This window comes from Geotrypetes seraphini, chromosome 5 (assembly GCF_902459505.1).
Source record: "Geotrypetes seraphini chromosome 5, aGeoSer1.1, whole genome shotgun sequence".
Classification (NCBI taxonomy): domain Eukaryota; kingdom Metazoa; phylum Chordata; class Amphibia; order Gymnophiona; family Dermophiidae; genus Geotrypetes; species Geotrypetes seraphini.
In genome coordinates this window covers 113,994,709-114,022,597 of record NC_047088.1, presented here as the reverse complement: position 1 = coordinate 114,022,597, position 27,889 = coordinate 113,994,709, and the positions used below count along the sequence as shown (strand labels likewise).

The following is a 27,889-nucleotide window of genomic DNA, read 5'->3' as shown; positions in this document are numbered from 1 at the left end:
AGTTTCTCACCATTACATTACGGATTTCTATTCCGCCTGTGCAGGATTAATTCTTCGAGGGCCCCTGGGCACACAAGTACACTGGGCCCCGTGGCCCGGCCCCGCCCCTGCCCGTACCCCATCCCATTTATCTTTTTTCATATTTACTTCTTTATTTCCACCTGTATTTCTTTTTTTTTTTTTTTATTCAAAACAAAGATCAGCATACAAGTACAAAGTTTTTCTTCTATGCAACCCCATACATCTCTGAACAAATCCTTCCCACCTACTTACCCAGGACATTAACTCTGAACCCTTTCAATACGTATATAACAGTGTTCAAATATATTGTAAAGCATTAATACTATCCGAAATATTAGTCTATATTAATAACCAAGTTTACAACACCTCTCAACTGCCTCACTCTATGTCAACCAATTGTAACCCATATGTATATATAAAGAACCAAATCTGTAACTCCTCTAGTAAGTTCTATTCCATGTATGTTAACTTGTAACGAAACAACAAGACAAGCAGTCCAAAGAATTCAACATGAAACAAAAGAAGATCGACAGACAATAAGGAATTTCAAATCAGGTTTATTCAAGGTGCTACCAAGAACCATGCCTAATGCATTTCGCCAAACAAGGCTAGTCAACGCTAACAGAAAACCATGTCTTTCATACACACAGAACACAGATACACCCTCACCCAGTATGGAGGGAGCCCTATTTTCATGCGAAGCAGTGTCGGGCCAGCAGCACTCTAAACAGGCTGCTTGGCCTTGTCCGTCGGGGATTTCACTCTGCCGCATTACTGAGTGAAATCCCCGACCGACAAGGCCGAGCAGCCTGTTCAGAGTGCTGCCGGCTCGACGCTGCTTGGCATGAAGGAAGGGCTCGTTAGTGGTCAGTGGGGAAAGAAGGATGGAGGGTTAGTGGGGGTTCGGCTGCGCAGTGGGGGTCGGAGGGTGCTCAAAGTTCTGCTACACAAGGGATGGGGAGAGGGAAGGATAGAAGCTGGGCAAGGCTGCATGAGGAATGGGAGGGAGGGGAGGAAAGATGCTGCACATGTGGGGGAGAGAAAGGAAAGAAGAAGAATTGGGGTGAAGGAGAGGAAGGGAGAGATAGTCATGTGCATACCCCAAAAATAAGACCTAGTGTCTTTTATGGGCCCCAAGTAAATATAAGACACTGTCTTATTTTCAGGGCAACATGGTAGGTAAAACACATTAAATAGAAAACATACAGATCAATAAAACTAATAAAGGCAAGGGGGCAAAAACAAACCAGAGCCACATACAACGAGGGAAATGCTGTTAAAATTGCTTTGTTGTTATTCAAGCTAGTTTTTCTAATCAAACTATAAATCAACCAAAACTGTTGACAAAGGAAATACTTGATAGAAACAATCAAGTTACCTCAGGTGCAGGCAGCCGGGAGGACCAGGGTGCAGGCAGTCGGGAGGACAAAACAGCTGGGAGGACCAGGCAGACCCAAGCGGCCACAGCAGTTGGGAGGGTGCAGGCGACCATGAACAGTGATGGCGAAGGCAGAGAAAGGTGGGAGCATCACAAAGTATGGCGGCCTCGAGACTTGAATCACGTGAATCAGCTGATGCAGCGGCAGTAGACAGTATAGTCATGGTGGCCGTGAGACTTGAGGGCAGCGTCGTCCGGAGGTTCGTTTTCAGAAGGGTCTGACAAGGCAGCATTTCTCACAAGCTGCCGGCGGCTGCTCCAAAGTTTTCTCTCTGCCACAACTTCCTGTTTGTGATAGGGCAGATCTCTGCAGAAAGGGAAAGCTTCGGGGCAGCTGCCGGCAGTTTGTGAGAACGACTGCCATGTCGGGCCCTTCTGAAAAGGAAAATTTAGCTGGGCCCCCTGGATCTGTTTGCTCCCTATAACACCGGTCCTGGGTCCCCCCTGACAATGTCGGGCCCTAGGCATGTGCCTCGTAGGCCTATTGGTTAATCCGGCCCTGCTTGGGATGCATCACAGGGAAAGTTAAGGCAGCCTGTTTTAATTACCGAAGTGCTGCTACTGGCAGTAATTGATTCATCTGACCCCTCCCTAAAGAATTCTTTGGAGAGTCACTGGGAGTGTGTATATGTAGAAGAGCTTAAGTGGGTAGAGTTGGACGACCCTGACCTGAGTGACAGGAGGGAGTAGTAAATAAAAGGGAGGTAAGGAGCAAAAGTGGGGCTTTCTGGTTTTCCTGATCTCCCGCCAGAGCCATAGTAATGAGGGAGACTGCTGGAGATATCAGCAACATGTGGATAAGAGTCTGAGTGGGTCTGCAAGCAGAACAAATAGTGGAGTGTTTCAGCCTGGTGGAAAGATAGTGTGGTCCTGGAGCAAGGGTGACACCCAGATGGCCCACCAACAGTTAAGTTAAAGGGATTCTAAATTTGAGAGTGGTTGCCAGGCAGGGATAGAGACAGAATTGTGTGGAGACCTATCTCTGAGAGAAATTGAGTGTGTATGACCCTGTGAATAGCAGAGATCTGTGGAGTGCTTCAGCTTGGCGAGAAGGTAGCCCGGGCTGAGCAAAAAGGGTGGGACCCAGCTCGACTTACCATAAAGCAGGAATGTGTAGAGGAGTTAAAATTACAACTTGTGAACTGAAATTGTGACTAAAGATCTGATTAAAGAGATTTTTTGTAAATAGTTAAGAGTTGAAATTGCAGCCAAGACCACAAGTAAAGTTCAAGTTATCAAGTTTTCATCAGTCTCCACTTGATTTATTCCAATTAAGTAGAAGACTATATGATTGAATCTCAGGAGACCTACCAGAGTAAATAACAGCCCTCGTCTGCTCCCAGCTCAAAGAAAGTGACTTGTTTTATGTACGTCTGCCCTGAAAAGTTAGCTGATACCGAAAGACTGTGTGAGTGAGACCAAGATTACAAACACATTAGATGGATTGCAAGGAGGGAGGGAAAGAGACACTGGACTTGGAGTCTGGAGTGGGAAAGAGGTGGGATAGACCCAGGAAGAAAGAGATGCCGGCACCTACGAAGAGAGGCCCTGAAGCAGACAAAAAAAGGAGTCCAGACATGTCTGAAGTGAGAGATGGGGCTTATGACTGCGAAGGCTTAGCTTCTCAAAGCCTCAAACTATGATACTATAGCTACACAAGTAGCTTCTCTTTGAAAATTCACTACAAGGTAGTATAAGAGAATCAACAAAGCTTGATCTTCTTATATCTATGAGACAACTGTGTGCTAAAATATAGATCCATGTAAGCATACACATCCCTTAAAGAGAGGTGTTTGAAAGCAAAGGAAAATGAAATCTCTGGTCAATGAGAATTTTGAAAAGCAGGATAGCTCTCTGACTGAGGTAAATTGTCTGAGAAAGAAAGCATTATATGGCTCCAGAAAAGGAAGAAGGATTGAGATATCTGAGTTTTACTTCCATTGAAAACAATGGAAGTAAAACCTGGATGTCTCAATCCATCCTCCTTTTTCTGGAGCCATATGGCAACCCTAACTGACATATTTTGTTCTGGCAGCAGCTTGTGAGAGGAATATATCTATCTGAAAATTATTACATCTCTAAGGGCTAGATTCACTAAGCCCACCGATCGTGTACCAATCCGATTTTCCTCTAACTCGATTCACTAACCTCTGTACCGATCATCCTCCGATCCAATCTGCGCATGCAAATGAGGGGAAATGGCATGCAAAGTAGGAAGGCAGCGATTCACTAACCAAAATCAGGAACACCGACTGGGCTGGCCGATCAACAAAGAAGCGATTGCTGGAGACCAATCGCTCACATCCTTTCCGACTGCCCTGCTCTCTGCCCCGACTCTCCTGCTCTTGCTGCCCTGCTCTCTGCCGACTTCAGTAAACTGCATCTCCTGCTCTCTGCCCCGACTCTCCTGCTTTCTGCCATGACTCTCCTGCTCTTGCTGCGCTGCTCTTTGCCCCAACTCTCCTGCTCGCCCTTTCCCACAGTGCAAGCCCATGGTTTTAACCCGCAGGTTTAAAGCGGGTTAAAACCACAGGCTTGCAAAGTAAAAGTTAAAAGAATAAAAAAGTTTCTAGCTCTGTAAGCATACGCAGACCATCTACAGGCAAAGAAGATGGCCTGCACATGCATCAGGATCGCCCTGTAGGGATCCGTGTGGTCGGTGGAGGGGCATGCTTCTGATTGCCCCCATTTGCATGAGGACGTGTTTTGAGAATCAGTCGGCCTACCATGGATTGCCAATGGATCGAGTAGGATCGGTGGCCTAAGTTTGAGTGGAAGTGAACAGCACAATGGACATGATATGTAAATTGCTCACTAGGAGAACAGACAGATTAATAATCCATATTTACATACTTTGGGAAGGATTGTCCATTAAAGGTTATAAATGAAGTTGGGGTTTATAATGCACACACTGAATAAAGGTCAGGGAAAATTCCTCTTCAGGCATAGTTGGGACAGTCTAACTGACCTCCCTGGTATTCAGACGCAGATTCAATCTTTCTCTTATATAAGATATTCTGTCTTGGATCTCTGACTCTTGGCCTTTCGGCTGAGAGAGAGGCTTTCCCTCTGTTGGGGAAACATTGGCACTGCAAGCCAGAGGTTCTAAAGATCTAGGAGCTGTAGACCTGGCAGGGAAGGGCCCCCTGGAGACTCCTCCTGAAGACAGCAACAAAACAGCCCTTAGGAGCAGATTCAGGGTGACAAAGGTGCTAAGAGGGCAGCCCATGGGAGCAGACTCAGTGCAGGAAGGCCCTTGTCCTTGGGAGCAAACTCAGCATGGAAAAAAAAGGCCATTGAGGACAAAATCAGTGCCTGAGGCTAAGAAGTGGAGCAGCCTTTGGGAGCAGGTGTAGGGTAAGATGAAAGTCTCTGGGGCATAGTCAGTGCCTAAAGCCCAGTAGCAGAGTGCTCTTTGGGAGCAGGCTCAGGGCAGAGCAGACCATGGGAGACAGCTCAGGATAAGACCTTTTGGGGGGCACAATCAATGCCCAAGACCCACGCTATAGAGAGACTTCTGAGAGCACAATTGGTGCTCAGAGCCCTGGTAAAGACTCTAAGAATGCAATCAGCACACTCGAAGTCCAGAGAGGCAAGGGCTCTTTGGAGTACAATCAGCACTTGGAGCCCGTGGAGGCTCCTGGGAGTGCAAACGGCACTCTGATCCCGGAGAAGGCAGTCACTCCTGAGACTGCAATCAGTACTCAGAGCTCAAACCAGACTGACTCTTCCCCTTTCTGGATATCCAGCAGCCACTGGTTCAGACTGTTCCAGCAAGAGATGAGATCTGGGGACCTGGTTGAGAAGGACAAAGGGAATGACTCAGTGAAGGAGCAAGAGGGACATAGGAAATACTGCCACTCTAATAAAGAGACCTAATGAAGGAACAGGGGGATATGTTTAAAGTTGCCACATTGATAAAGAGACTAACTGGTTTCAAGAGCACTGTTTAAATGTTGTTTAGCAGTTTGCATTTTGAACACCATTCACTCAGAAAGTTTAATGTTAAATATCACAAATGCTTCTCATTGGCAAATTTTTAATGGTTCCATATAGTATAGATTGTAAAATAGTTAAATAAACTGTTTGACATTCCATTCTGTCTTGCCCTGGTAGAGGAACTAGACACTAACCCTATGTAACAATTTTTTTTTTTTTTTGCTGGGTAATAAGTGTTCTTTCTTAATTGCCTATGCCACAAAAGTATAGAAAACAGCTTTGTTTAAATTTATTAAAAATCTTATACAATGGAACCTTGGTTTACGAGCATAATTCGTTCCAGAAGCATGCTCGTAAACCAAATTGCTCATATATCAAAGCAAGTTTCCCCGCAGCAAAGGAAACAGCTCAGAGCACAAAGACGCTGTAACTGTGATCTTCGGCTGCAGGCTCCAGCAATAAGGTAAACGGTTCGGGGAGGCCAAGAGCAACAAGGAGGCCTTCCGGGGGAGAGGAATGCGCAGGTCTTTCGGGGGGGTAGTCCTTCATGGGGGGTAGTCTTTTGGGGGGCAGTCCTTCAGGGGGTGGGACAAGCCTTGGGGGGGGGTGCAGGCCTTCAAGGAGGGAACAGGCCTTAAGGGGGGGGACAGGCCAGGGATGGTGGCATAGGCCATTCAGGGGGGGGACATGCAGGCCTTCGGGGGGGCAGGCCTTCAGGGGGTGGGACAGGCCTTGGGAGGGTGCAGACCTTCAAGGGGGGGACAGGCTTTCTAAGGGGGGACAGGCCTGGGATGGTGGCATAGGCCTTCATGGGGAACAGGCAGGCCTTCAAGCAGGGGACAGGCCTTAAGGGATGGGGGTACAGGCCTTCAGGGGGGATAGACCTTCAGGGGAGGGGGGCCCTGGTCTAGAAGTACACGGAGGAAGGGAAGGGGGGTTCAAAGAGACATGCATATGCCAGACTTTGGGGGGGAAGAAATAATGGGTCTAAAAATAGAGGAGAGGGAGAGAGATGATAGACAATGGGATTTAGGGAGGGAAGGAACAGAAAGGGAGAGAAATTGGACACAAGGGATGGTGTGGAGGGAGGGATAGAGATACTGGACAGGAGGGTAGTTGGGAAAAGAAAAGGAGAGATGATAGACCCTGGGGTGGTGGGGAAGGAGGGAGAGATGCTGGATGAAAGGGTAGTAAAGAAAAGGTGGATCTGTGGAAGGGAGACGAAAAAAAGGAAAGATGCCAGACCTCCGGGGGAGGGAAGAGAATCGGAAGGGGAGGACAGAGATGGAAGATGGATGGTTAGCAGGGAGAAAGAAGGAGACCCTGGAAAGCAAGCTATCAGAAGACAACCAGAGCCTGGGACCAACAAGATTTGAATAATGACCAGACAACAAAAGGTAGGAAAACTAATTTTATTTCCATTTTGTGATTACAATATGTCAGATATGAAACGTGTATCCTGCCAGAGCTGGTGTTAGACCGCAAACATGGGCTAGGACGGGGGTCGGCAACCCGCGGCTCCAGAGCCGCATGCGGCTCTTTTCCACCTTTGCTGCGGCTCCGGTAGTGTGTCACGCAGGCATGCAGCTTACAAGTCCGGCGTCGCGGCAGGAAATAGCCATGCTGAGCAGTGAGCTCAGCACATACACAGATGAAAGCCTTGCTTGCTGATTGGTCCGGCCGCGACGCTGGACTTGTAAGGTGCACGCCCGAAAAAGAAATCATCCTGGCCGGGGTCGGTGTCATGCTCCGGAGATCTACAGCCTTCCTATCTCCCTCTCCCTTCTACCTGCTTCCGGCCACATCCCCTGCTCCGCGGCTCTCTTCGGCAACTCAGCAGCAGCGATCGACACAAGCTTCTGACGTCGGGGCCTACCCTCTGCGAGTCCCGCTTGTTTCAACTTCCTTTTTCCACAAAGGCAGGACTCGTAGAGGGAAGGCCTCGATGTCGGCAGCTTGTCTTGATCACTGTTGCTGACGAGTTGCTGAAGAGAGCCGCAGAGCAGGGGGGTGTTGCCAGGTGCAGGTAGAAGGGAGAGGGCCAGATGCAGGACTCGTGGGTGAGGGAGCAGAAGAGAGAGAGAAAGAGAGAGGGGAGGGAAACAAAAGGAAATATTTCATACTGGGCTGGGCCGGAGTGGAGGGAGGGTGGAAAGATTCTAGCTACAGGGTGCAGTAACAAAGGAAAAGGGGGGGAAAGCTGAAAATGGAGATAGTGACACAAAGAAGAGAAAGGGTAAGCAGGACCTACTGAATAAGGATAGAGATACAGAGGGGACATGAAGAGGAGGTGAAATAGAGACATAGAAGTAATGCTGAAAAAGTGTGGGGGGGGGATAAAGACATTGAAAGGGCAAATGGTGAACATGGGGTAAAGACAAGGATAGAGACAAATGAAGATTCTGAAAAAGTGGTGAGATAGGGATATAGGTGAGATGGACACAAAGAAGGGGTGATGCTGGAAAATAGGTGGAATGGGAATTCTGACAGACACAGAAGGGAAATGCTGGATCAAGGAGAGATGGGGCTCAGGCTGGATGGAATGAGGAGAAATGCCTTGTTGGCCCGAACTTCCTCTCCTACGTCAGAATTGACGTCAGGGAGCGGAATGCTGGTCAGCGCGATGCTTCTGCAGGGAAAGCTTGGGACGGCGGTGGCTTGGGGGGTATGCCCCGATGGCGGTGGCAGCAAACCGAGTGGCTTGGGGGGAGGGCACGGAGAAAGAAAGAAAGGGGGCAGACAGAGACAGAAAGAAGGGGGAACAGGGAGACAGAAAGAAAAAAGGTTGGGGGAGAGAATGAGGTCTGGAGGAGAGGAAACATACAGGAGGCTGAAAGAAAGGAAGAAAGATTGGATGCACATCAGAAGAAGAAAGTGCAACCAGAGACTCATGAAATCACCAAATAGCAAAGGTAGGAAAAATGATTTTAATTTTCAATTTAGTGATCCTGTAATATAGCATTAAGATAGAAACAATATATGCAGTGTTAGATTTGTTTTATAATGGTTTTGCGGCTCCAAGTTTTTTTTTCTTTCGAAAACGGTTCCAAAGTGGCTCTTATGTCTTAAAGGTTGCAGACCCCTGGGCTAGGATTTAAGAGAGAGAGGAAAAGTGTGTTTTGTTTACACCACAGTGCCATTGTGGTTAGGAGAAGGCAAAGGAGGTGAAGAGGCTATAAAATAAACCCACCAGGATGTTTGAAAAAAACAACCAATTGGGCAGGAAAATCGAATCGAATCGAAAAACCAATTCAGTAGGCTGAATCGAATCTAAATTTTTTTCCTGAATCGGGCAGCACTACTGTATGCTCTTTTCAGCAAAGGTACAAACGCTCTGATTTTACAACTAGACCTTAGTAGTGCATTTGACCTAGTAGCCCACAAATAATGCTACTATGCCTAGATGCAATGGGGCTCTCAGGAAAAGTAAAGAAATGGTTCCAGGAATTCCTAACAAACAGATCATACCAAGTGGCCAGTGATGGGAATTACTCGAAACCATGGAAAAACCCCTCGGGGGTTCCCCAAGGCTCCCCACTATCACCCACACTATTCAACATATATATCTCACCCCTAGGCCATCTATTACAAAAGTTAAACTTAAACTATTATATATATGCAGATGATATATCTATCTTAATCTCCTTAAATGACAAAAGAAACTATAGATCACCTTTCTCACATAATGACCGAAATCGAAAAATGGACAATCGACTTCAAACTGAAACTAAACACAGAAAAGACAAAAGTCTTTTTGGCAACCCCCAAGGACAAAATTACCAGAACATCATTACAATTAAACGGCCATGAATACCCAATCTCCCAAACCATAAAAATACTGGGAATCACACTGGACACACACCTAATCATGGCTGACCACACAAACTTAGTGGTGAAAAAATGCTTTTGTACTCTGTGGAAACTAAGGACCATCAAAAAATACTTTGACGCTACATCCTTTAGATTACTGATGCAGTCTCTGATCCTATCAATTCTGGACTATTGCAACATCATTTATCTAGGTATCCCAAAGAAAACAGTACAAAGATTAAGAATAGTGCAAAACACTGCAGTTCGCTTGATCTTCGGATTGAGGAAAAACGACCACATTAGCCCTTACTACAGAAGACTGCACTGGTTGCCAATGGAGGTGCAAATACTATTCAAATTTGCCTGTATTTGTTTCAAGCAGGCCTGGGGACTAGCACCTTCTTACCTACTACCACATTTCACATTACACAACCCCTCACGACCAACCAGAAACCGAAACATATTTACATACCCAAAGATCACAGGCTGCAAATACAAATCCTTCTTGGACAGGTCCTTCATGTACCAAGCAAGCAAACAGCAGTCCTGCTGGGAAATTACATTAACGTAACCAGGCTGACCTATGGCACATTCCGGAAAGCAATTAAAACCGCATCTCCTAAACTGAAACCTCACCACTTACTAAATTATATGTTCCCTCTGTTCAACCTTGGTGTAATATGTTGTCCTCTTATCTAATTCTCATGTAATAAGTTGTACCCCCTTTTCTTGCATTCTGTAATTCGCTGATTATTCAGCCTTCTTCGATGTGAACCGCCTAGAAGTCTTCTCGACTGTGGCGATATAGAAGAATAAAGTTATTATTATTATTATTATTCATCTTGGAGATAGCTGATTAAACGCTGAGCAAAAATTAACATCTTGGAGGAACGAAAGTATTTGCTTTTCCAGAACTCTTCACTTTGGAACCCAGTGACTGCAATGAGTAAAAAACAAAAATTTGACCTGAGCTCTTTCAACTATCATTCGACAACCCCTGCGGGAGCGGCCTCTAGGCCCATGGAGCCTGACAGGAGTGAGCTGGAACAGCTCTTGGACACAGCGTCATTGGCAGATAGTATGAGCTACATAAAGATGTAGACAGTCTGAGGAAAACAGTAAAGGGGCAGCACTTGGAGGAGTTTGAAGAATAGGTCATTGATCATGAGGGCGATATCATGCAACTACAATCCTACTGCATGAAGCTAGAGGCTAAACAGGATTAGTTATTCCTGAAAATTGAAGACAGAGAAAAGCAAGCACAATACAACAATCTGTGAGTGAGGGGAGTGCCTGAGACCCAAACAGAAGGCAATGTAACAGAGACAATGCGGAAAATATGTGAAAACGTTTTGCAAGCAAGTGCACTGGATAAGCATCTGCCTCAAATAGAATTTGAATGAGTGCACAGAGCAGTGGGCCCTAAGATAGTAAGCTGCCCAACAGACTTGGTGGCTTGCTTTCATTGATATCCGGTGAAGAAGCAGATCTTTGCAGCATCCATAAAGATGGGAAATATCTCCTGGAAGGGCTCTAAAGTGGTGCTGTTTGTGGACATGTCAGCGATAACATTGCACAAGAGGAGAGAATTCAGAGATGTAACTAGATGCTTCATAACAAATAATATACGATACAAATGGCAATACCCCTTTGGACTGTCCTTTTCATTGCAAAATCGAGTCCATAAGTTTTCTATGCCCCAAGAGGCACAACAATTCTTGCAGGAGGCAAATTTATGGAAAAAAACCAGCATCTACAACTTAATTGTTTGGCACAATTATGGAAGAAGATGGCTGCTATTGTCATGTTATGTGGAAGGACTTTGGAAATACCTGAGTAGACTAACTAAGCACTGCATAGACTACAGTTCTGGAAGAGTAAATGTTATTATATTATCCATTTCTTCTAATCATCTAAGGTTTCACGAATTTCATTGTAAATGGCAATTTTTATCTTAAGAATTTTATTGTAAACTGCAATGAATCATTGTAGAAATTTGTGGGATATAAGAAGCTGTATGATATGGTAAACCCGTCCCAGGCATCCTTTACAGAATGTACCGCGTAAATGCTAATTCCTATTTAAAGAGGCTGAGCATTTGCAGGTGGGAGTTGGCTTCATACGAGAAACTCATTTTAAAAAGGCACATGAACATTTAATTTGTCATAAGAAATTATCCCATGTAACATAGTAAATGACGGCAGATAAAGACCCGAATGGTCCATCCAGACTGCCCAAACATATACGCTCTATAATTTAATGATTTAATTTAAATTGTTCTTTTCTTAGATATTTCTGGACAGAGACCCAGAGTTATGCCCAAGTACTGTGCATAGGTTCCATCTACTGGAGTCTGTCAAAGCTCATTCCAGCCCATCTAAATCATTCCAGCCCATCCTCAACTGAATGGCCTATACAGGACACAGACCGTGCAAGTCTGCCCAGTATTGGCCTTAGTTCTTCAATATTTTCTGATTAGAAATCCTCTGTGTTCATCCCACACTTTTTTTTTTTAAACTCTGTCACCATTTTCCTCTCTACCACCTTCTTCGGGAATGCATTCCAGGCATCAACCACCCTCTCCATAAAGAAGAATTTTCTAACATTACTCTTGAATCTACCACCCCGCAACCTTAGATTATGCCCTATAGTTTTACCATTTTCCTTTCTCTGGAAAAGATTTTGTTCTACGTTAATACCTTTCAAGTGTTTGAACATCTAAGTTTCCAAGTTTTCCAAGTTTATTATATAGTTTGATTAATCGCCTATTCTACATTCTAGGCGATGTACAAAATGGTTAAAAATATCTAAAAACATGGGTAACATATTACATAGACATACAGTGTTTCAAAAAAAAAAAAATGTAAATACAATGTCGAAACAACAGGGAAATTATTTAAAGGTTACAATCTGTATTAAATTTAATATATAAAGGTAAAAACATTAGGAGGGAAGACAAACATGAAAAAAAGAAATATAAGATAAAGATAGATTGAAGAATCATTTATTCACTAAAAGCATCATTAAAAAGGAAACTTTTAAGCTTAGTCTTGAATTTGTCTAAATTCTTTTCCTCTCTTATATAGAGTGGGAGATCATTCCAAGACTGAGGAGCAGTCACTGAAAAAATAGTATGACGCCTCGTATTAATGACTCTCAGTGAGGGAATGGCCAATAAATGTTGATCCTGTGATCTCAGTGTTCTAGAAGTAGTATAAGGAATTAAAACTCTAAAAATAAAGGCGGGGGTTTGAAATATTAATGATTTAAAAGTAAGTAAACATATTTTAAATAAAATGCGATGTGCAACAGGTAGCCAGTGTGCCTCCTTGAGTAAGGGTGAGACATGATCAAATTTTTTAGCTTTGTGAATTATTTTAATAGAGGCGTTCTGAATAATTTGAAGACGTCTAATTTCTTTTTATGGCAAGCCTTTGAATAAGGCGTTACAATAATCAATTTTGGAGATGACTAGAGAATGTATTAGAATATTCAGGGATTTTGCACATAAAAAAAAAAAATCTGAATCATATCTCCCCTGTGCCTCCTTTCGTCTAGGGCAGTGGTTCTCAACCCTGTCCTAGGGGACCCCCAGCCAGTCGGGTTTTCAAGATATCCCTAATGAATATGCATGAGAGAGATTTGCATATAATGGAAGTGACAGGTATGCAAATCTCTCTCATGCATATTCATTAGGGATATCTTGAAAACCCGACTGGCTGGGGGGTCACCTAGGATAGGGTTGAGAGCCACTGCTCTAGGGTATACATATTCAGGGCTTCCAGTATACATTAGACCAGCGGTAGGGAACTCCAGTCCTCGAGAGCCATATTCCAGTCAGGTTTTCAGGATTTCCCCAATGAATATGCATTGAAAGCAGTGCATGCAAATAGATCTCATGCATATTTATTGGGGAAATCCTGAAAACCCGACTGGATTATGGCTCTCGAGGACCGGTGTTCCCTACCCCTGCATTAGACAGAGTGTGAGCCCACCAGGACAGATAGGGAAAAATACTTGAGTACCTGAACATAATGGTGCTGATTATTGCTATTATCCAGATATAAGCGGCAGTCAGTGCCATTCCCTAATATTCAGTACTGATATCTGGATATCAGCCAGTGCTGAATATTGAGGTACAATTTTAGATGTTATAGCTGGCATTTTAAAGAAACACTGACCCCCCCCCCCCCCAATTCTATAAACAGCGCCTACATTAAGTATTGCTAGGTGCCCTAATTGCGGTCACCTAGCGATGCCTAAGTTAGGGATCCGTGCCTAACTTTTCATTTTTAATTGGCTTAATCAACATAGCAATTGACCACGCTGATTTTCAATCAATCCAAAAAAAAAAAAATGAATTAAGCAATTTGAGTTCAGCACCGAACTCTTAGGGCACCTAGCGATGCTTAAGCGGAGGCACCCTCCCATGCCTAATGACACCTAACAATGCCTATGTTAAAAAGTAGGTTATGGTTATGGGAAGAGAATAGGCGTGATTAATTTAGGAGTCATTAGGCATCTGACTTAGGCCAGCTTTTCACTCGCCTAATTTGGCAGCGCCTAACGGAGCAGCGCCTATGTCTGGGATGCCTAGCGACGCCTAAGTCCGCTTAGGAGTCATTAGGCATGATTCTATAAACAGTGCCTAGCAGCTGATTGACAACTGTGTTGAATGGCACCTATTATAGAATCTGACCCTGACTGCAAAGTTTAAAAATTGCTCAAGTTTTCTAGTTGCCATGTTGACCTTAGAGAACTCTGCGGGCACATTTCCAGAAGTATCAATTACATTTGTAATACTACATACCTATAACCCTATGGTTATAAAATAGTATTCTTCAAGAGTAGGTCTGCAGCAATTCCCTGTGATTGAGCATAAGGTTGTATCTGGACTTATGTGAGATAAAGAAAGAAGTGATATCAAAGGGTCCTAAAGAGAGGAAAACAAAGTTCGTACTGAGCAGCTTGCTGCTGACTGGTTATCCAGAGCTGCCACAGACTCCAAATATTTTAAAAATAGACATAAGAAGATGATCTTCTGGAACTAGGAAGCCTGAGTTAGCCCCTACAGCTTTGACTAAGCAACCCCTCCCTTTATGTATTATCCAAACCCTACTATCTCCTTATTCTTCTACAAATATGTAACTTTACCCATCCCTTTAATTCCACCCTCACTTTCCAGTATGTCTGGTAAATGTCTTTTTTATGTTCACACATTATTATTAATCTACCAATTTTTATTTTTCTCAGTTTTCCCTATATTTTTAATCCGTTTGTTAACCGGCCAGATATTAATTTGATGGTTGGTATATCAAAATCAATAAAACTTAAACTTGAAAACTTGAAAAACTGTCAGATGAACCTAAAATCCTTATAGGGTACATGTTATGCTATTTGGGAGAACCTAGAGATGCAATCAAATGTGTAATCAGCCTTCAGACACCACTACCATTTTTTTTAATATGGGGCATAGAAAGAACAATGCAACTAATTTATTTTTGAACACTGAAGAAGCCAGATTGGTTCTGCCAGTAGAAGAGTAGGGATTTTCATTTTTAAAATAAAATGCTGCTCTTTGGAAGAAGCAATGAAAGTACTTTCTTAAATCCTGCTATGAACTTTTATTAAATAAAGATAAACAAGCTGGATAAGTCCCAGTTTTATACTTTCCGCCCAATATTCGGCGCTATTTAACTAGCAAGGAATAGCTTTTAAACAGCACTTGGCCGGCTAAGCACTAATATTCTGCAGGAGATAGCCAGCTACCTCTGCTGAATATAAGCGCTTAATGGCTAAAGCTTAGCTGGCTATATTGTGCAACAGCTATCGATTGTAAGCATTAACTGGCCAAGTGTAGCAATGAAATTGGGCTGTATAAATGCCTGATCTATCTCTGGCCGCTATAACTTCACTAGTGAACACTTAAAATTGTCTTAGCCAGTTAAATTTCAGCTGGCCAAAAATAGACTGGATATTCAATGCCAGTCATCATAACAGGATTTTGACATTAGATTGAATTTTCAATGGATGATATCCATATGATTTTAAATAGATAATTTATCGATTTAAAGTGAATGTTCTCAGTTCAGTCCTTGAGACACAAGTTAACAAGGTCCAAGTTTATTGATACGTGATTTACCACCCATCAATTATTTCTTCTGTGCAGTAGCTGGTAGCGCTATAGATTTAATTAAAAGTAGTGGTAGTAGTTTACAATTCAAATATTTAAGAGCGAAGCATGAGTTATTACAATCTTCAGTATAAGGGAGGGGAAAATAATATTGAATAACATATTAACAAAGGATAGGAGAAGCACATAGAACAAAGAAGCTTGTTAGGCTAGCCACTGTTGGGAGCAACAGCATAATTATAAATCATAAGCAGTGGAATAACTGGGTTTTCAAGCCGGATTTGAGCCTCACCAGATTTGTTTCTAGCAGAAAATCTACTGGCAGATTTTCAGGTCACTAAAAGCCAGCAAAAAAACTGAGTGCTGAGCTCTATAATGGGGAAAATTGTATGCCAAATCAGTTATTGAATATTAGCGTAAATGGGCAGAACCATACCTATACACCACTTATGCCAGGTATAAATGCATGCGTCTAAATATGGCACTTTGCACACATAACTGATATTATTCTATAAAAGTTTGCACAAAATAGTCAAAACTCCCATGCCCCTTCCATAGGAACACCTCCTTTGCCGTTACACTGTAGACAATTTATGTCCATACTTTATAGAACACTGTCATAACTTACTTATGCGTGTAACTGCAAATTGCTGTCAATTAGTGCTAGTTAAGGCTAATTATTAATAGCCAGTGGCGTACCTAGGGGGGGGGCGGGGGGGGCGGGCCGCCCCGGGTACCAGCCCTGAGGGGGTGTTCCCGGCCTTGCCCCTCAGTCCCCCCCCACCCCCGAAGGACCGCTCGCCCCACTGACCTTCCAGCACACCTATGAAGCAGCCCGCAGCAGGATCGCGACGTCAGCAATCCCTCAGCTGCTTGGGCGCTGCTTCCTGCGCCGCGGTCCCGTCCCTCCTCTGACGTCAGAGGAGGGGGCGGGACCGCGGCGCAGGAAGCAGCTCCTAAGCAGCGCAAAGATAGCTGACGTCGCGATCCTGCTGCGGCTGCTTCATAGGTAGTGCGGGGGAGGCCAGGGGGGCGAATGGTCCTTCGGGGTGGGTCGGGGACATCAGGCCTTCAGGGTGGGGCGGGGGCGGGCGGGCAGGCAGACTTTCAAGGGGGAGGGGGGTGACAGGCAGGCAGGCAGGCCTTCAAGGGGGGGTGCAGGTCTTCGGGGGGGGGGGGGGCAGACCTTCAAGGGGGTGCAGGCCTTCAAGGGGGGGACAGGCAGGCAGGCCTTCAAGGGGGGGACAGGCCTACAAGGGGGGGGACAGGCCCACAAGGGGGTGCAGGCCTACAAGGGGGGGGGACAGGCCTTCAAGGGGGGACAGGCCTTCAGGGGAGGTGCATGCCTTCAGGGGGGGTGCCGACCTTCAAGGGGGTGCAGGCCTTCAAGGGGGGGGACAGGCAGGCAGGCCTTCAAGTGGGGGGACAGGCCTTCGGGGGGGTGCAGGCCTTCGGGGGGGTGCAGACCTTCAAGGGGGTGCAGGCCTTCAAGGGAGGGGACAGGCCTTCAAGGGGGGGGGCAGGCAGGCAGGCCTTCAAGGGGGGGACAGGCCTACAAAGGGGTGGGACAGGCCTTCAAGGGGGTGCAGGCCTTTGGGGGGGGTGCCAACCTTCAAGGGGGGGTGCAGGCCTTCAAGGGGGGGGGACAGGCCTTCAAGGGGGGACAAGCAGGCAGGCCTTCAAGGGGGGGGCAGGCCTACAAGGGGGTGGGACAGGCCTTCAAGGGGGTGCAGGCCTTTTGGGGGGGGTGCCAACCTTCAAGGGGGGGGACAGGCCTTCAAGGGGGGACAAGCAGGCAGTGCCTTCAAGGGGGGTTCAGGCCTTTAAGGGGGGGACAGGCCTACAAGGGGGTGGGACAGGCAGACCTTTAAGGGGGGACAGGCCTACAAGGGGGGTGGGACAGGCAGACCTTTAAGGGGGGGATAGGCCTTCAAGGGGGGACAAGCAGGCAGGCCTTCAAGGGGGGGTCAGGCCTTCAAGGGGGGGGGACAGGCCTTCGGGGGGTGCAGGCCTTCGGGGTGGGTGCAGGCCTTCGGGGTGGGTGCAGGCATTCGGGGTGGGTGCAGGCCTTCGGGGTGGGTGCAGGCCTTCAGGGGGGGACAGACCTTCGGGTGGGGGGTACAATCCTTCGGGGAGGGTGCAGGCCTTCAGGGGTGGGGTTTAGGCCTTCAGAGGGGGACAGACCTTCGGGTGGGAGGTAAAGTCCTTCGGGGGGGTGCAGGTCTTCAGGGGTGGGGTGTAGCCCTTCGGAGGGGGGACAGACCTTCGGGGGAGGGGGGTCCTGGTGTAAAAAGTACACAGAGGGAGAGAGGGAAGGGGGGGTTCAAAGATACGTGCATATGCCAGACTTTGGGGGTTAGAAATAATGGGTCTAAAAACAGAGGAGTGGGAGAGAGATGGTGCATAATGGGATTTAGGGAGGGAAGGAACAGAAAGGGAGAGAACTTGGAAACAGGGGATGGTGTGGAGGGGGGATAGAGATACTGGATAGGAGGATAGTTGGGAACAGAAAGGGAGAGATGGTGGATCCTGGGGTGGTGGGGAGTTGAGAAAAGGTGAATCTGTGGATGGAGACAAAAAAAAGGAAAGATGCCAGATCTCCGGGAGAGGGAAGGGAAACGGAAGGGGAGAACAGAGATGGCAGACGGATGGTTAGCACGGAGAAAGGAGACCCTGGCAAGCAAGACAACAAGAGCCTGGGACCAACAAGATTTGAATATTGATCAGAGAACAAAAGGTAGAAAAAATAATTTTATTTTCTGTTTTATGATTACAATATGTTAGATTTGAAAAGTGTACATGAGACAGCTTGAAATGGGAACTTTTCTATTTTTGTGAATGGCAAGGCTGAGTTCAGTTAAAATATATGCTTTATAAGAAAATATAATAATGTGTTTTATAAAGTTTATAAGCATTGCTGGCATACTCGGTGAGGTGTTCCTAGTGTTGGTGGTGGTGGTAGCATGTCAGTGTGTTGAGAGGAAGAGGTAGTCTGGGAAATTCTGCTGAGCAAACTCTGGGCCCATTTCCACCCCCAGTTAGTCCACTCCACTCAACTGGTTCACACACTGAGTGGGTCTTTGGGTGTTATTTCTGGGTAGTTGTTTTAGAATCTCTTCCAGTGGTTTGTCAGTATCTCCTTCTGGTCCAAGGAAGGAAACTTTGTCAACCTTAGCATTGACCTTCAGAATATGTTTGTAACAGCGCTGCTTGTGTGGCATTAGGCTATGTAGTGATCGAAAGAAAAAAACAGACCTTTGCACATTTTTGCACTATATGGTGGGTGTATGAGGAGATTCATTTCCTGCACAGTTAAGTCCATGTGAAGTTACCTTGTGCTGTATTTGACATCTAGCAAGGTCTCTGTTTGGAAGGAAAGATCTAAGCTTAAAAATGAAGTGGCCAGAAGTTATGTTAAAAGTAGATAGCGTAGCTGGTTTTAAGAAAGGTTTGGACAAATTCCTGGAGGAAAAGTCCATTGTCTGTTATTAAGACATGGGGGAAGCGTCTGCTTGCCCTGGATTGGTGCACTCAGCAGCAACAAATACTAGTTTTGGCTGGCTCTTTCCCCGCATTTCTCTTCTCTTCCCCACGATTTAATATCCAGTTCAGGCAGTAAGTAAATGCATCGGCAGGGGGGGTCTGGTAAGTCTTGGGGGCTGGGGATGGAAGGTGAGAATCAGTTCTGTAAGCTATCAGAAATTTGCTTAATTATCTACTCACACAGAAAAGCAGTAAAGTCAATAGGTTCTCTGAGTGGGAACAACCTGTTTGATCTTGCACTCTTGTGATTGACCAATTGTTTATCACTGTTTAATTTATCACATTGATTAATTTGAGCACACCTGAGGTGTCCTATGATGGTGTGCACTGCAGGCAGAGGAGCCTTATTGTGTAAAGCACTGGAGAATTCTCTCCTCTCGCTTACCTCTCACGCTGAGGACACCCTGCTTCAGTATAATCATTTATATGATTTATCTTATAAACATTATTACGTGGTCTTTTCCTCAAGTGCTGAGACATCAGGTTGTTCCCACTTGGAGAACCTATTGACTTTTACTGCTTTTCTGTGTGGCTTTAACATTTTTGCTATTCAGTATACCTAAACTATTATTCAGTAGAAAAAATTTGGTTTGTTCAATCAAATCCTGTGTGGACATTGAACTTCTATGAGTGAATGTTCTGCTTGATTGAATAAACTAAATTTTTTCTACTGAATAATAGTCTAGGTACAATGAAAGTAAATAGCAAAAATGTTTGAGTAGATAATTAAGGAAATCTTTTTCATATTGCTTGCTTATGGACTGGGAAAAAAGACTGTTCAAGCAAATGTCTCCAGAACTGCTTTAATGGAAAAAATGTGATTTTTTTTTTTTAAGTACTTTGTGAAATTTATTGTTGTTGTGAAATTTATTGTTATACTTTGTTTTAAACTTAAAAAGCGGTGTCATTAACAGTGAATCTAATCGAAAAATCGATTCAACAGGGTGAATCGAATCGAATGAAATATTTTTCTCTGAATCGGGCAGCACTATTGGCTACCATGAGAATGGGCTACTGGGCATGATGGACCATTGGTGTGACCCAGTTAGGCTATTCTTATGTTATGTTCTCATCTGTAGGGGCCTTTGTTTTCACTTCTTATTTTAATGTATTTTTTTCCTGGGAACTTATCAGTGTTTTTTTATAATGGGAACAAAAATGGAAGAGAATTAATGTGTGTGGAATGGGGGGGTAACTAATTTCTTCAGCTAAATAATTCAATCCACTTCAAACAGACATAGGAGAACTCACGCACCATTCACACACCCTCCAACCAAAAATGTCAAAAGAAAAAAACTGTTCGACAACCTCCTAGCCATTCGAGCTGCAACACTTGACCCCCAACTCTATAACCTATTGACCTCGACCACAAACTACAAAACCTTAAAAAAAGAAATAAAAACCCTTCTATTCAAAAAACACATAAAACCAAACTAACATAATCAGAACTGTCCCAAGCATCACCTGCAACTACTCCATATGTACTTCTGATGTCATGACAATTCAGACATAATTTATGTTATGTTATGTTTGGAATAATGGTTACATAAATGAGGTTCAATAAAAGAAAATTTTCACTGCCTGTTTCTATTCTGACCATTTATTCCATTTCATGGTTATTGCAAAAAAAAAAAAAAAAAAAAAATTTTACATGGGGGGGGGTGTGTCAAAAAATGATGGGCCCCGGGTGCCACATACCCTAGGTACGCCACTGTTAATAGCACCAATTAAAGACCACTTAAGTAATTAATCCTCTTTTACTAATGCGTAGCACAGGTTTTAGTGCTGGCAGTGGCGGTAACTGAGTGTCAGAGCAGTTACCACCGCTGCCGGCGCTAAAACTTGAGCTACATGTTAGTGTGCATAACTGGTGCTATTCTATAATTATGCATGCAACTGTATGAAATAGATTTGTATGCAACAGACCCACCTTCTTTTATTGTGCAAAAGTACTAGTGGGAAAGTATGCATGCTGCCCAACCTAACCCTACAACGTTTTGGGGTTTTGTTTTTTTTTTTAATTACAGGTAAAAATAAACATGCTATTTACAACATATATACTTTTATCTTGGAAGAGGGGAGGACAATTTTTAAACACCTCATTTCTATGGAACTGAAGAAAATGGCTTTATAAATTGGCCTCAGTATTTCCATCTTTTTTGAAAATATTGACAGAGATGACATAACTGGAATATCGTAAATCAGCTGTAGGGCTTGTTTTCACTCTGTATATGGAAGGATCTCATCAATATGGACTCTTTACACACACCTTCTTAGAAACAGAGTAAATGATGTGAATGGAAGAGATATGATTATCTTATTTTAGTCTGTTCTGCTTGCAGTTCATTTACATAAATTGTAGCAAACTATAATATGATGTTTCTCACAATACTAACAATTGATATAATAAGAAATCCAGCAGAAATATCTGACTCATAAACCAGATGTAAAAGATGAGTCATAAACCTCAAGAATTATACTAGAAAATGCAGCTGAGCCGGAAATTAGTTCCATGACCATGCAGCCTCTTACCCTTTCTCCTGGGGATCCATCAGGCCCAGCATCTCCCTAAGAGAAAGAAAAAGAAACAGGATTTAGAAAGCCATAAAGTAACTCTGCATTTAATATCACCCTCTCCCAAATTCTTAATAAATGTGACATATTACCAACCTCATTTCCAGATTCTCCTTTCTCTCCAGGCTCTCCTCGGGCCCCTGACTCACCCTGCCAAGTATAAAGTGAGAAAGTTATGCTTTAAAGGGGAGAAAAGTAAAGCTGACACAGCTAGCAGATAATGGAGTGACATAATACAGAAAGACATGAGAAGACACAAGACTGCAAGCAAAAATTATTCTGCTATGAAGTTCATAAAAGGGACCCGTGTTATAAAGTGAAGGTATTTAGGGCTAGATTCTATAAACGGCGTCAAATTGCACCTACAATGTAGGCGTCGCTTGGCACGGTTGCCAATCAAAAAAATGGTGCCATTTATAGAATCATGCTTAGCAGCGCCTAAGCAGACTTAAGCGTTGCTAGGCATTCTAGACATAGGCGCTGCTCCATTAGGCCAGCTTTTCACTCACCTAATTTAGCGGCACCTATGTCGGACACCTAATGACACCTAACTCAACCATGCCAATCCTCCACCCAAAGCCATGCCTACTTTTTACATAGGCATTGTTAGGCATTCCTAGGCATTGGACGGTGCCTCTACTTAGGCGTCGCTAGGCATCCTAAGAGTTCAGCACCGAACTTTTAAATTAGGTGTTTTTTTTTGTGACTGGATGAAAACCGGCATGGTCAATTATCATACCAATTAAACCATTTAAAAGTTTGGTACAGGCGTCATTAAGTGGCCAAAATTAGGGCATCCAGCAGTGCCTAAATAGGGTGCCGTTTATAGAATTCCCCATGACAGCAGGTTGGGGGTTGCTGCTTGCGCCAGAAACGTTACAGAGACACAGGGGAAGGGAAGCGGTGTGCATGCATGGCAGTGGGGGAGGGCAGGGAAGGAGCGGGATTTCGGAGAGAAGGATAATAATAATAATAATTTCATTTTTATATACCGCCCAACCACATAGTTCTAGGCGGTTCACATACAATACTATACAGTCAATGATTAAAAAAACAATGTTCTAAAAAGTTAAACTAAAATTATACAATAAATGAGTAAAAAATTAAGTTAAAATTGTACAATAAATGAGTAGATAATTGAATGCAATATGTTTTGATTCCATAAAATTCAGTCAAAAAGTGATAGCTATATGATCAGTATATGATATTCTAAAAAGTTGGTCTTAGAATACATTATGCTGTAAAACAATAAAATTCAGCTGAAATATACTAGCTGTGAGGTCAATATCTAATTTACCAGTAAATAATCTGGGACATCAACTTACATATTTTTTTAAATAAATCAATTTTTAGTAATTTCCTGAAGGACATATAAGAGTGAGCTTGAGAAATAATGGTTCTTAGCCATTGATCCATTTTACCTGCCTGAAAACTGAGCAATTTATCTAAAAATCTCATGTATCGACAGGGCTTAATAGTTGGAAAGGTAAACAAACGTTGCCCTCGAGTATTGCTATTGGGACTGTATCGCTCAAAGCATAAAGACAAGTAGTTAGGAGCCATACCAAAGAGTACTTTAAAACAGGTGCAACCAAACGTAAACAATACTCTGGCTTCAAAAGATAACCAGTGTAACTGTCTATAAAATGGGGAAATATGGTCACATTTTTTCAATCCAAAGATTAGTCGGATTTCCGTATTCTGTATAAGACTCAATCTCTTTTAAAGCTTTTTGTAAGATCACAGGTATATTATTATATTATATTATAATAATCCAATAAAGACCAAATGGATGATTGTACCAGTAGTCTGAATGATGCCCTATCAAAAAATTTTTTAATCGTCCGGAGTTTCCACAAAGTTGTGTAACATTTTTTTACTAGTAGATCCGTGTGATCCTCCAAAGTTAATTGGCGGTCCAATATGACACCCAGAATTTTGATAGAAGCAGAGATTGAATATGTTTGGCCATTCAAATGTAAATCTTTTTCCTTTATGTTATCTGAGGGGCTAGCCAGAAAAAATTTTGATTTTTCTGGATTCAATTTTAGTTTTGCCTTCTTTGTCCATTGCTCAATGTGAATTAGTAATTGAGAAATTTGGTTTAGTACCTCCCCTGTAAAGGCCATAAGTGGGATTGTTATGGTACTATCATCAGCATAGATGAAGAACTTAACCCCCAAACTATGCAGCAATCTACCTAATGGGGCTAAATAGATATTAAATAGAGTAGGTGATAGCGGAGAACCCTGGAGTACTCCACAAGAATTACTCCAAGTAAAAGAGTAACTTTCTTCACTGAACACTTGATAGCATCTTGTTTTCAAAAAGCCCTCAAACCAATTCCAAACTTTTCCTGAGATACCTATTGAGCCCAAACTGTCCAGTAATATTTTGTGATCAACTAGATCAAAAGCGCTGCTTACATCCAATTGGATAATCAGAGCACTTGAACCTTCGGTAAATAAGTAGTGGAGATAATTTATCAAGGAAGCTAATACCGTCTCTGTACTATACCCTGATCTGAACCCTGATTGGCAGTCATGAAGAATATCATATTTTTCTAAATGTTTCACCAAAGCAGAGTTAACCGTTCCTTCCATAACTTTTGTGAGTAGCAGAATACTGGCTACCGGCCAGTAATTGGAATTTAATGCAATAGATTCCTTGTTGTTTTTCAATATAGAGGTAATTAGAATATAACCTAAGTCTTTTGGAAATTGGCCTTTATTTAGTAAACTTGTTGTCCAATTAAACAGGTCGACTTTGAAAGTGAGTGGGGCAGCTTTAAGAATATTTAAAGGACAGTTGTCCAACCAACAATTCTTTTTTGCATATTTAGTTAGCAATGTGCAAAAAGAATTCCAATCAAGAGGTTCAAAATGTGACCAAATCATGTCTGCTCTTAAACCTTCAGTTTCATGTTCATTTAATAAATACTGAGGATCATTTGATGACAATAAAGTTAGTCTGAGGTTGTTGATTTTTTTATTAAAAAATCCTGCAAGATGATTAACAGAAGGAGGACATTCCTTTTTAGGACATTTTTTTGATTCTATTTCAAATAAATTATTTATCAGTTTGAATAATTTGCTACTATTTGCTACTATTTGCTAGTCCGATTTTGTTTGAATAATAATTAGTTCATTTAGCTGTAATTAATTAGTGTTTTATATTGCTTCAATTTGTTTTTCCAACTCTCCTTGTCCTCGTCCTGTCTTGTTAACCAGATTTTCTCTAATTTCCTTAATTTTCTTTTAAGTAATAATAGTTCTTCATCAAACCATATATTTACTGGTTTATGTTTTTTTAGGCGAGGCTTTAGAGGTGCCATTGCATCTAAAGTCTTTTGATTAAATTCTATCCAATCTTCTATCTAAATTAAATTCTATCCAATCTTAAATTTTCAAGATGGCACCTGGGGCATACCACCCCCCTCCCCCCCACACATATACACACACGCACTTACTATGCCACTGCCCAAATAAAGTTTTGGGCAACACTGCAGGCAGGCAGGAAAACAAAAGGAGAGAAAAGCAGAGAAGAGAACAGGAGAGGGGAAGAAGGAGCAAGAGAAGGCAGGAGAGAGCAAGGGGCATTGGTGATAGATAGCTCCGCCCACCCCATCATCCACCGGAGCTCCTCCTTAAAAGGGGAGGGGCCAATGGAGCTCAGTTAAACAGGCTTGGGCAGGAAAGAAGGAGAGAAAAGCAGAAAAGAGAACATGAGAGGGGAAGAAGGAGCAAGAGAAAGCAGGAGAGAGCAAGGGGCATCGGCGAGAGGTAGCTCCGCCCACTCCCGACGTCATCCACCGGAGCTCCTCCTTAAAAGGGAGTCGAAGGCAAGCATTAAAGGCGCTCGCCTTAGCGAGAGCGTCTTTGAGAAGGGCCTTAAGAAGGGACAAGCAAAGAAGAAACACTAAGGAAGGACACCTACACAGGCAAGTACCACAAGGGCAACAGGATAGACAAGCAGTAGATAAACAAACACAGTAGTAGTAGAGGGAAATCACAGCAGATACAGGGGTAGCAGGTTTAAAATCAAGAAAAGGACTTCACAGTAACACTGAGGATGCTACACAAATTCCTACACAAGGAGAAGCCACTTCAGACAACAGACCGGAAGCGGACAGCAATGGATTCAGCAGATAGAAGCAGAATGTTGAGCTACCCAGTTTTTTGCACCATTTGCCATATGTATGACTACCTCCCCTCTGGGAGGCAGTCTTATGTATGCACTCGATGCGAGTAACTGGAGGGCCTGAAGAAGCAAGTCAGACTCCTGGAGGGCAGAATACTAGAACTAGAAGCACTTCGAGCAGTGGAATAGGAGGACAGAGAGGCAGAAAAGTTCATGACAGAGGAAACCCTTGAGGAAGAAGTTAGGGAGTTAGAGAAGTTCAACGAACAGGCATACAGGGAGGCCATGGAAAATCACCAACAACAATGGAGCTTCCAAGATACACCTACAGTGAGCGAGGACCAAGATACACCTACAGTGAGTGAAGACCATCTGGAGGACAACCACAAGAAATAAGAATTTGGTGCAAGCCAACGCCAGGATGAGGGAAGATGGAAGTGCACAGAGGACACAGACCTATGGCTGGAGAGATGGTCATACACCAGGGACACGGACCTGCAGCTAGAGAGGCAAGAGAAGATGGAGAGGACAGCAATCGTCGTGGGGGACTCCATCATCAGACAAGTCGACAGCCACATAGCGGGAGGAAGACAGGATCAGCTAGTGACCTGCCTACCAGGAGACAAAGTAGAAGATATAGTGAGCCGCATTGACAGGATCATCGACAGCGTGGAAGAGGAAGATACGGCGGTGGTGATCCACATGGGGACAAACAACATGAGCAACAGGAACTATAGCAGGGAAGGACTGAAAGACCAGTTCTGGATGCTAGGAGGGAAGCTGAAGACCAGAACGCCAAGGGTAGCATTCTCAGAGATCATGCCATTACCCAGGGCCGACGAGAAGAAGCAAATGGAGCTGCAAGCAGTTAACGCATGGATGAGGCGCTGGAGTGAGGAAGAAGGATTCCACTTTGTGCTCAACTGGACGACGTTCTGGGGGAAGAGCAAGCTATTCAGGAAGGATGACCACCTCAGCGGAGATGGAACGAGGCTACATGCAAGCAACATCAAGAGAGAAATAGGATACCGTGCAGGAAGATAGTGGGGAAGACGCACTGGATCATAAGCAAGACAGAAATCCTGATGGATCAAAAGGGACACAAGAGGGAAGGAAATGCAAGAAAGTAACAGGCCGCAAACTCAAGTGTATGTACACAAACGCAAGGAGCCTAAGGAATAAGATGGGGGAATTGGAAGCTATGGCACAAAAAGATAACCTTGACATCACAGGCATCACGGAAATGTGATGGAACTAGGAAAACGTCTTGGACACGGAGCTACCGGGATACAAGCTATACCGCAGTAACAGAGTAGGTCAAAAAGAGGGGGTATTGCCCTATACGTCAAAGAGGGAATTGAGTCTACTGGAAAGAACATGCCGGAAACGAAAAATAAGGTAGAGTCAGTATAGGTCAAAATTCCAGGAACAAATAGAATGGAAACGAAGATCGGCTTCTACTACTGACCCCCAGGGCAGTCCAAAGAAATTGATGGAGAAATGACAGATGAGATTAAACGCAACTGCAAGGGAGGCAACACAGTTATCATGGGTGACTTCAATAATTTGGGGATAGACTGGACCCTAGGCACCTCCGGCTGCAGTAGGGAGACCAAGTTCCTGGATTCTGTAGGCGATTGCTTCCTGGAACAACTTGTTAAGGAAAATACGAAAGGAAATGCAATTCTGGACTTAATTCTAAATGGACTACGAGGGCTGGCACAAGGTATAGAAGTAGAAGGGACGCTGGGAAGCAGTAATCACAATATGATCCGCTTCAACCTGGACACGGGGGCAAAACATCGATCCAGAATGACAGCCACAGCATTGAACTTCCGAAAAGGGAATTACGGAGGGATGAGACTCATGGTGGGGAAGAAGATTAAGAAGAGGATAAGCACTGTAAAAACGCTAGAGCAAGCATGGTCCCTTTTTAAGGACATAGTCACCGAGGCGCAAAATATATATATACCACATATCAACAAGAGATCAAAGAGGAAAAAGAACAATGAACCGGTGTAGCTCACTGTAACGGTGAAGAAAGCGATCAGAGACAAGAAGACCTTCGTTTAAGGAATGGAAAAGGTCAAAAACAGACGAAAACTGGAAAAATCACAAACAACATCAAAGCAGATGCCATAAGATGGTAAGAGGGGCCAAAAGAAACTATGAGGAAAAAATAGCCAAGGGGGCAAAAAAACTTCAAGCCGTTCTTTTGATATATTAAGGGGAAACGACCCACGAAGGAAGCGGTGGGGCCATTGAATGACCATGGAATAAAGGGAGTGCTA

General features: G+C 43.8%; 1 protein-coding gene across 1 annotated transcript in view; it reads right to left on the bottom strand.

Moving 5' to 3' along the window:
- The window catches only part of COL6A1 (collagen type VI alpha 1 chain), a 218,504-nt gene that overhangs the window by 106,847 nt on the left and 83,768 nt on the right, over positions 1 to 27,889 (bottom strand). The window contains exons 17-18 of the mRNA XM_033945115.1: positions 21,555 to 21,608; positions 21,417 to 21,452 (exon numbers count right to left, since the gene is read on the bottom strand). Of these exons, the coding sequence (XP_033801006.1) occupies positions 21,417 to 21,452; positions 21,555 to 21,608 (90 nt within the window). The remainder of the gene's footprint in view (positions 1 to 21,416; positions 21,453 to 21,554; positions 21,609 to 27,889) is intronic.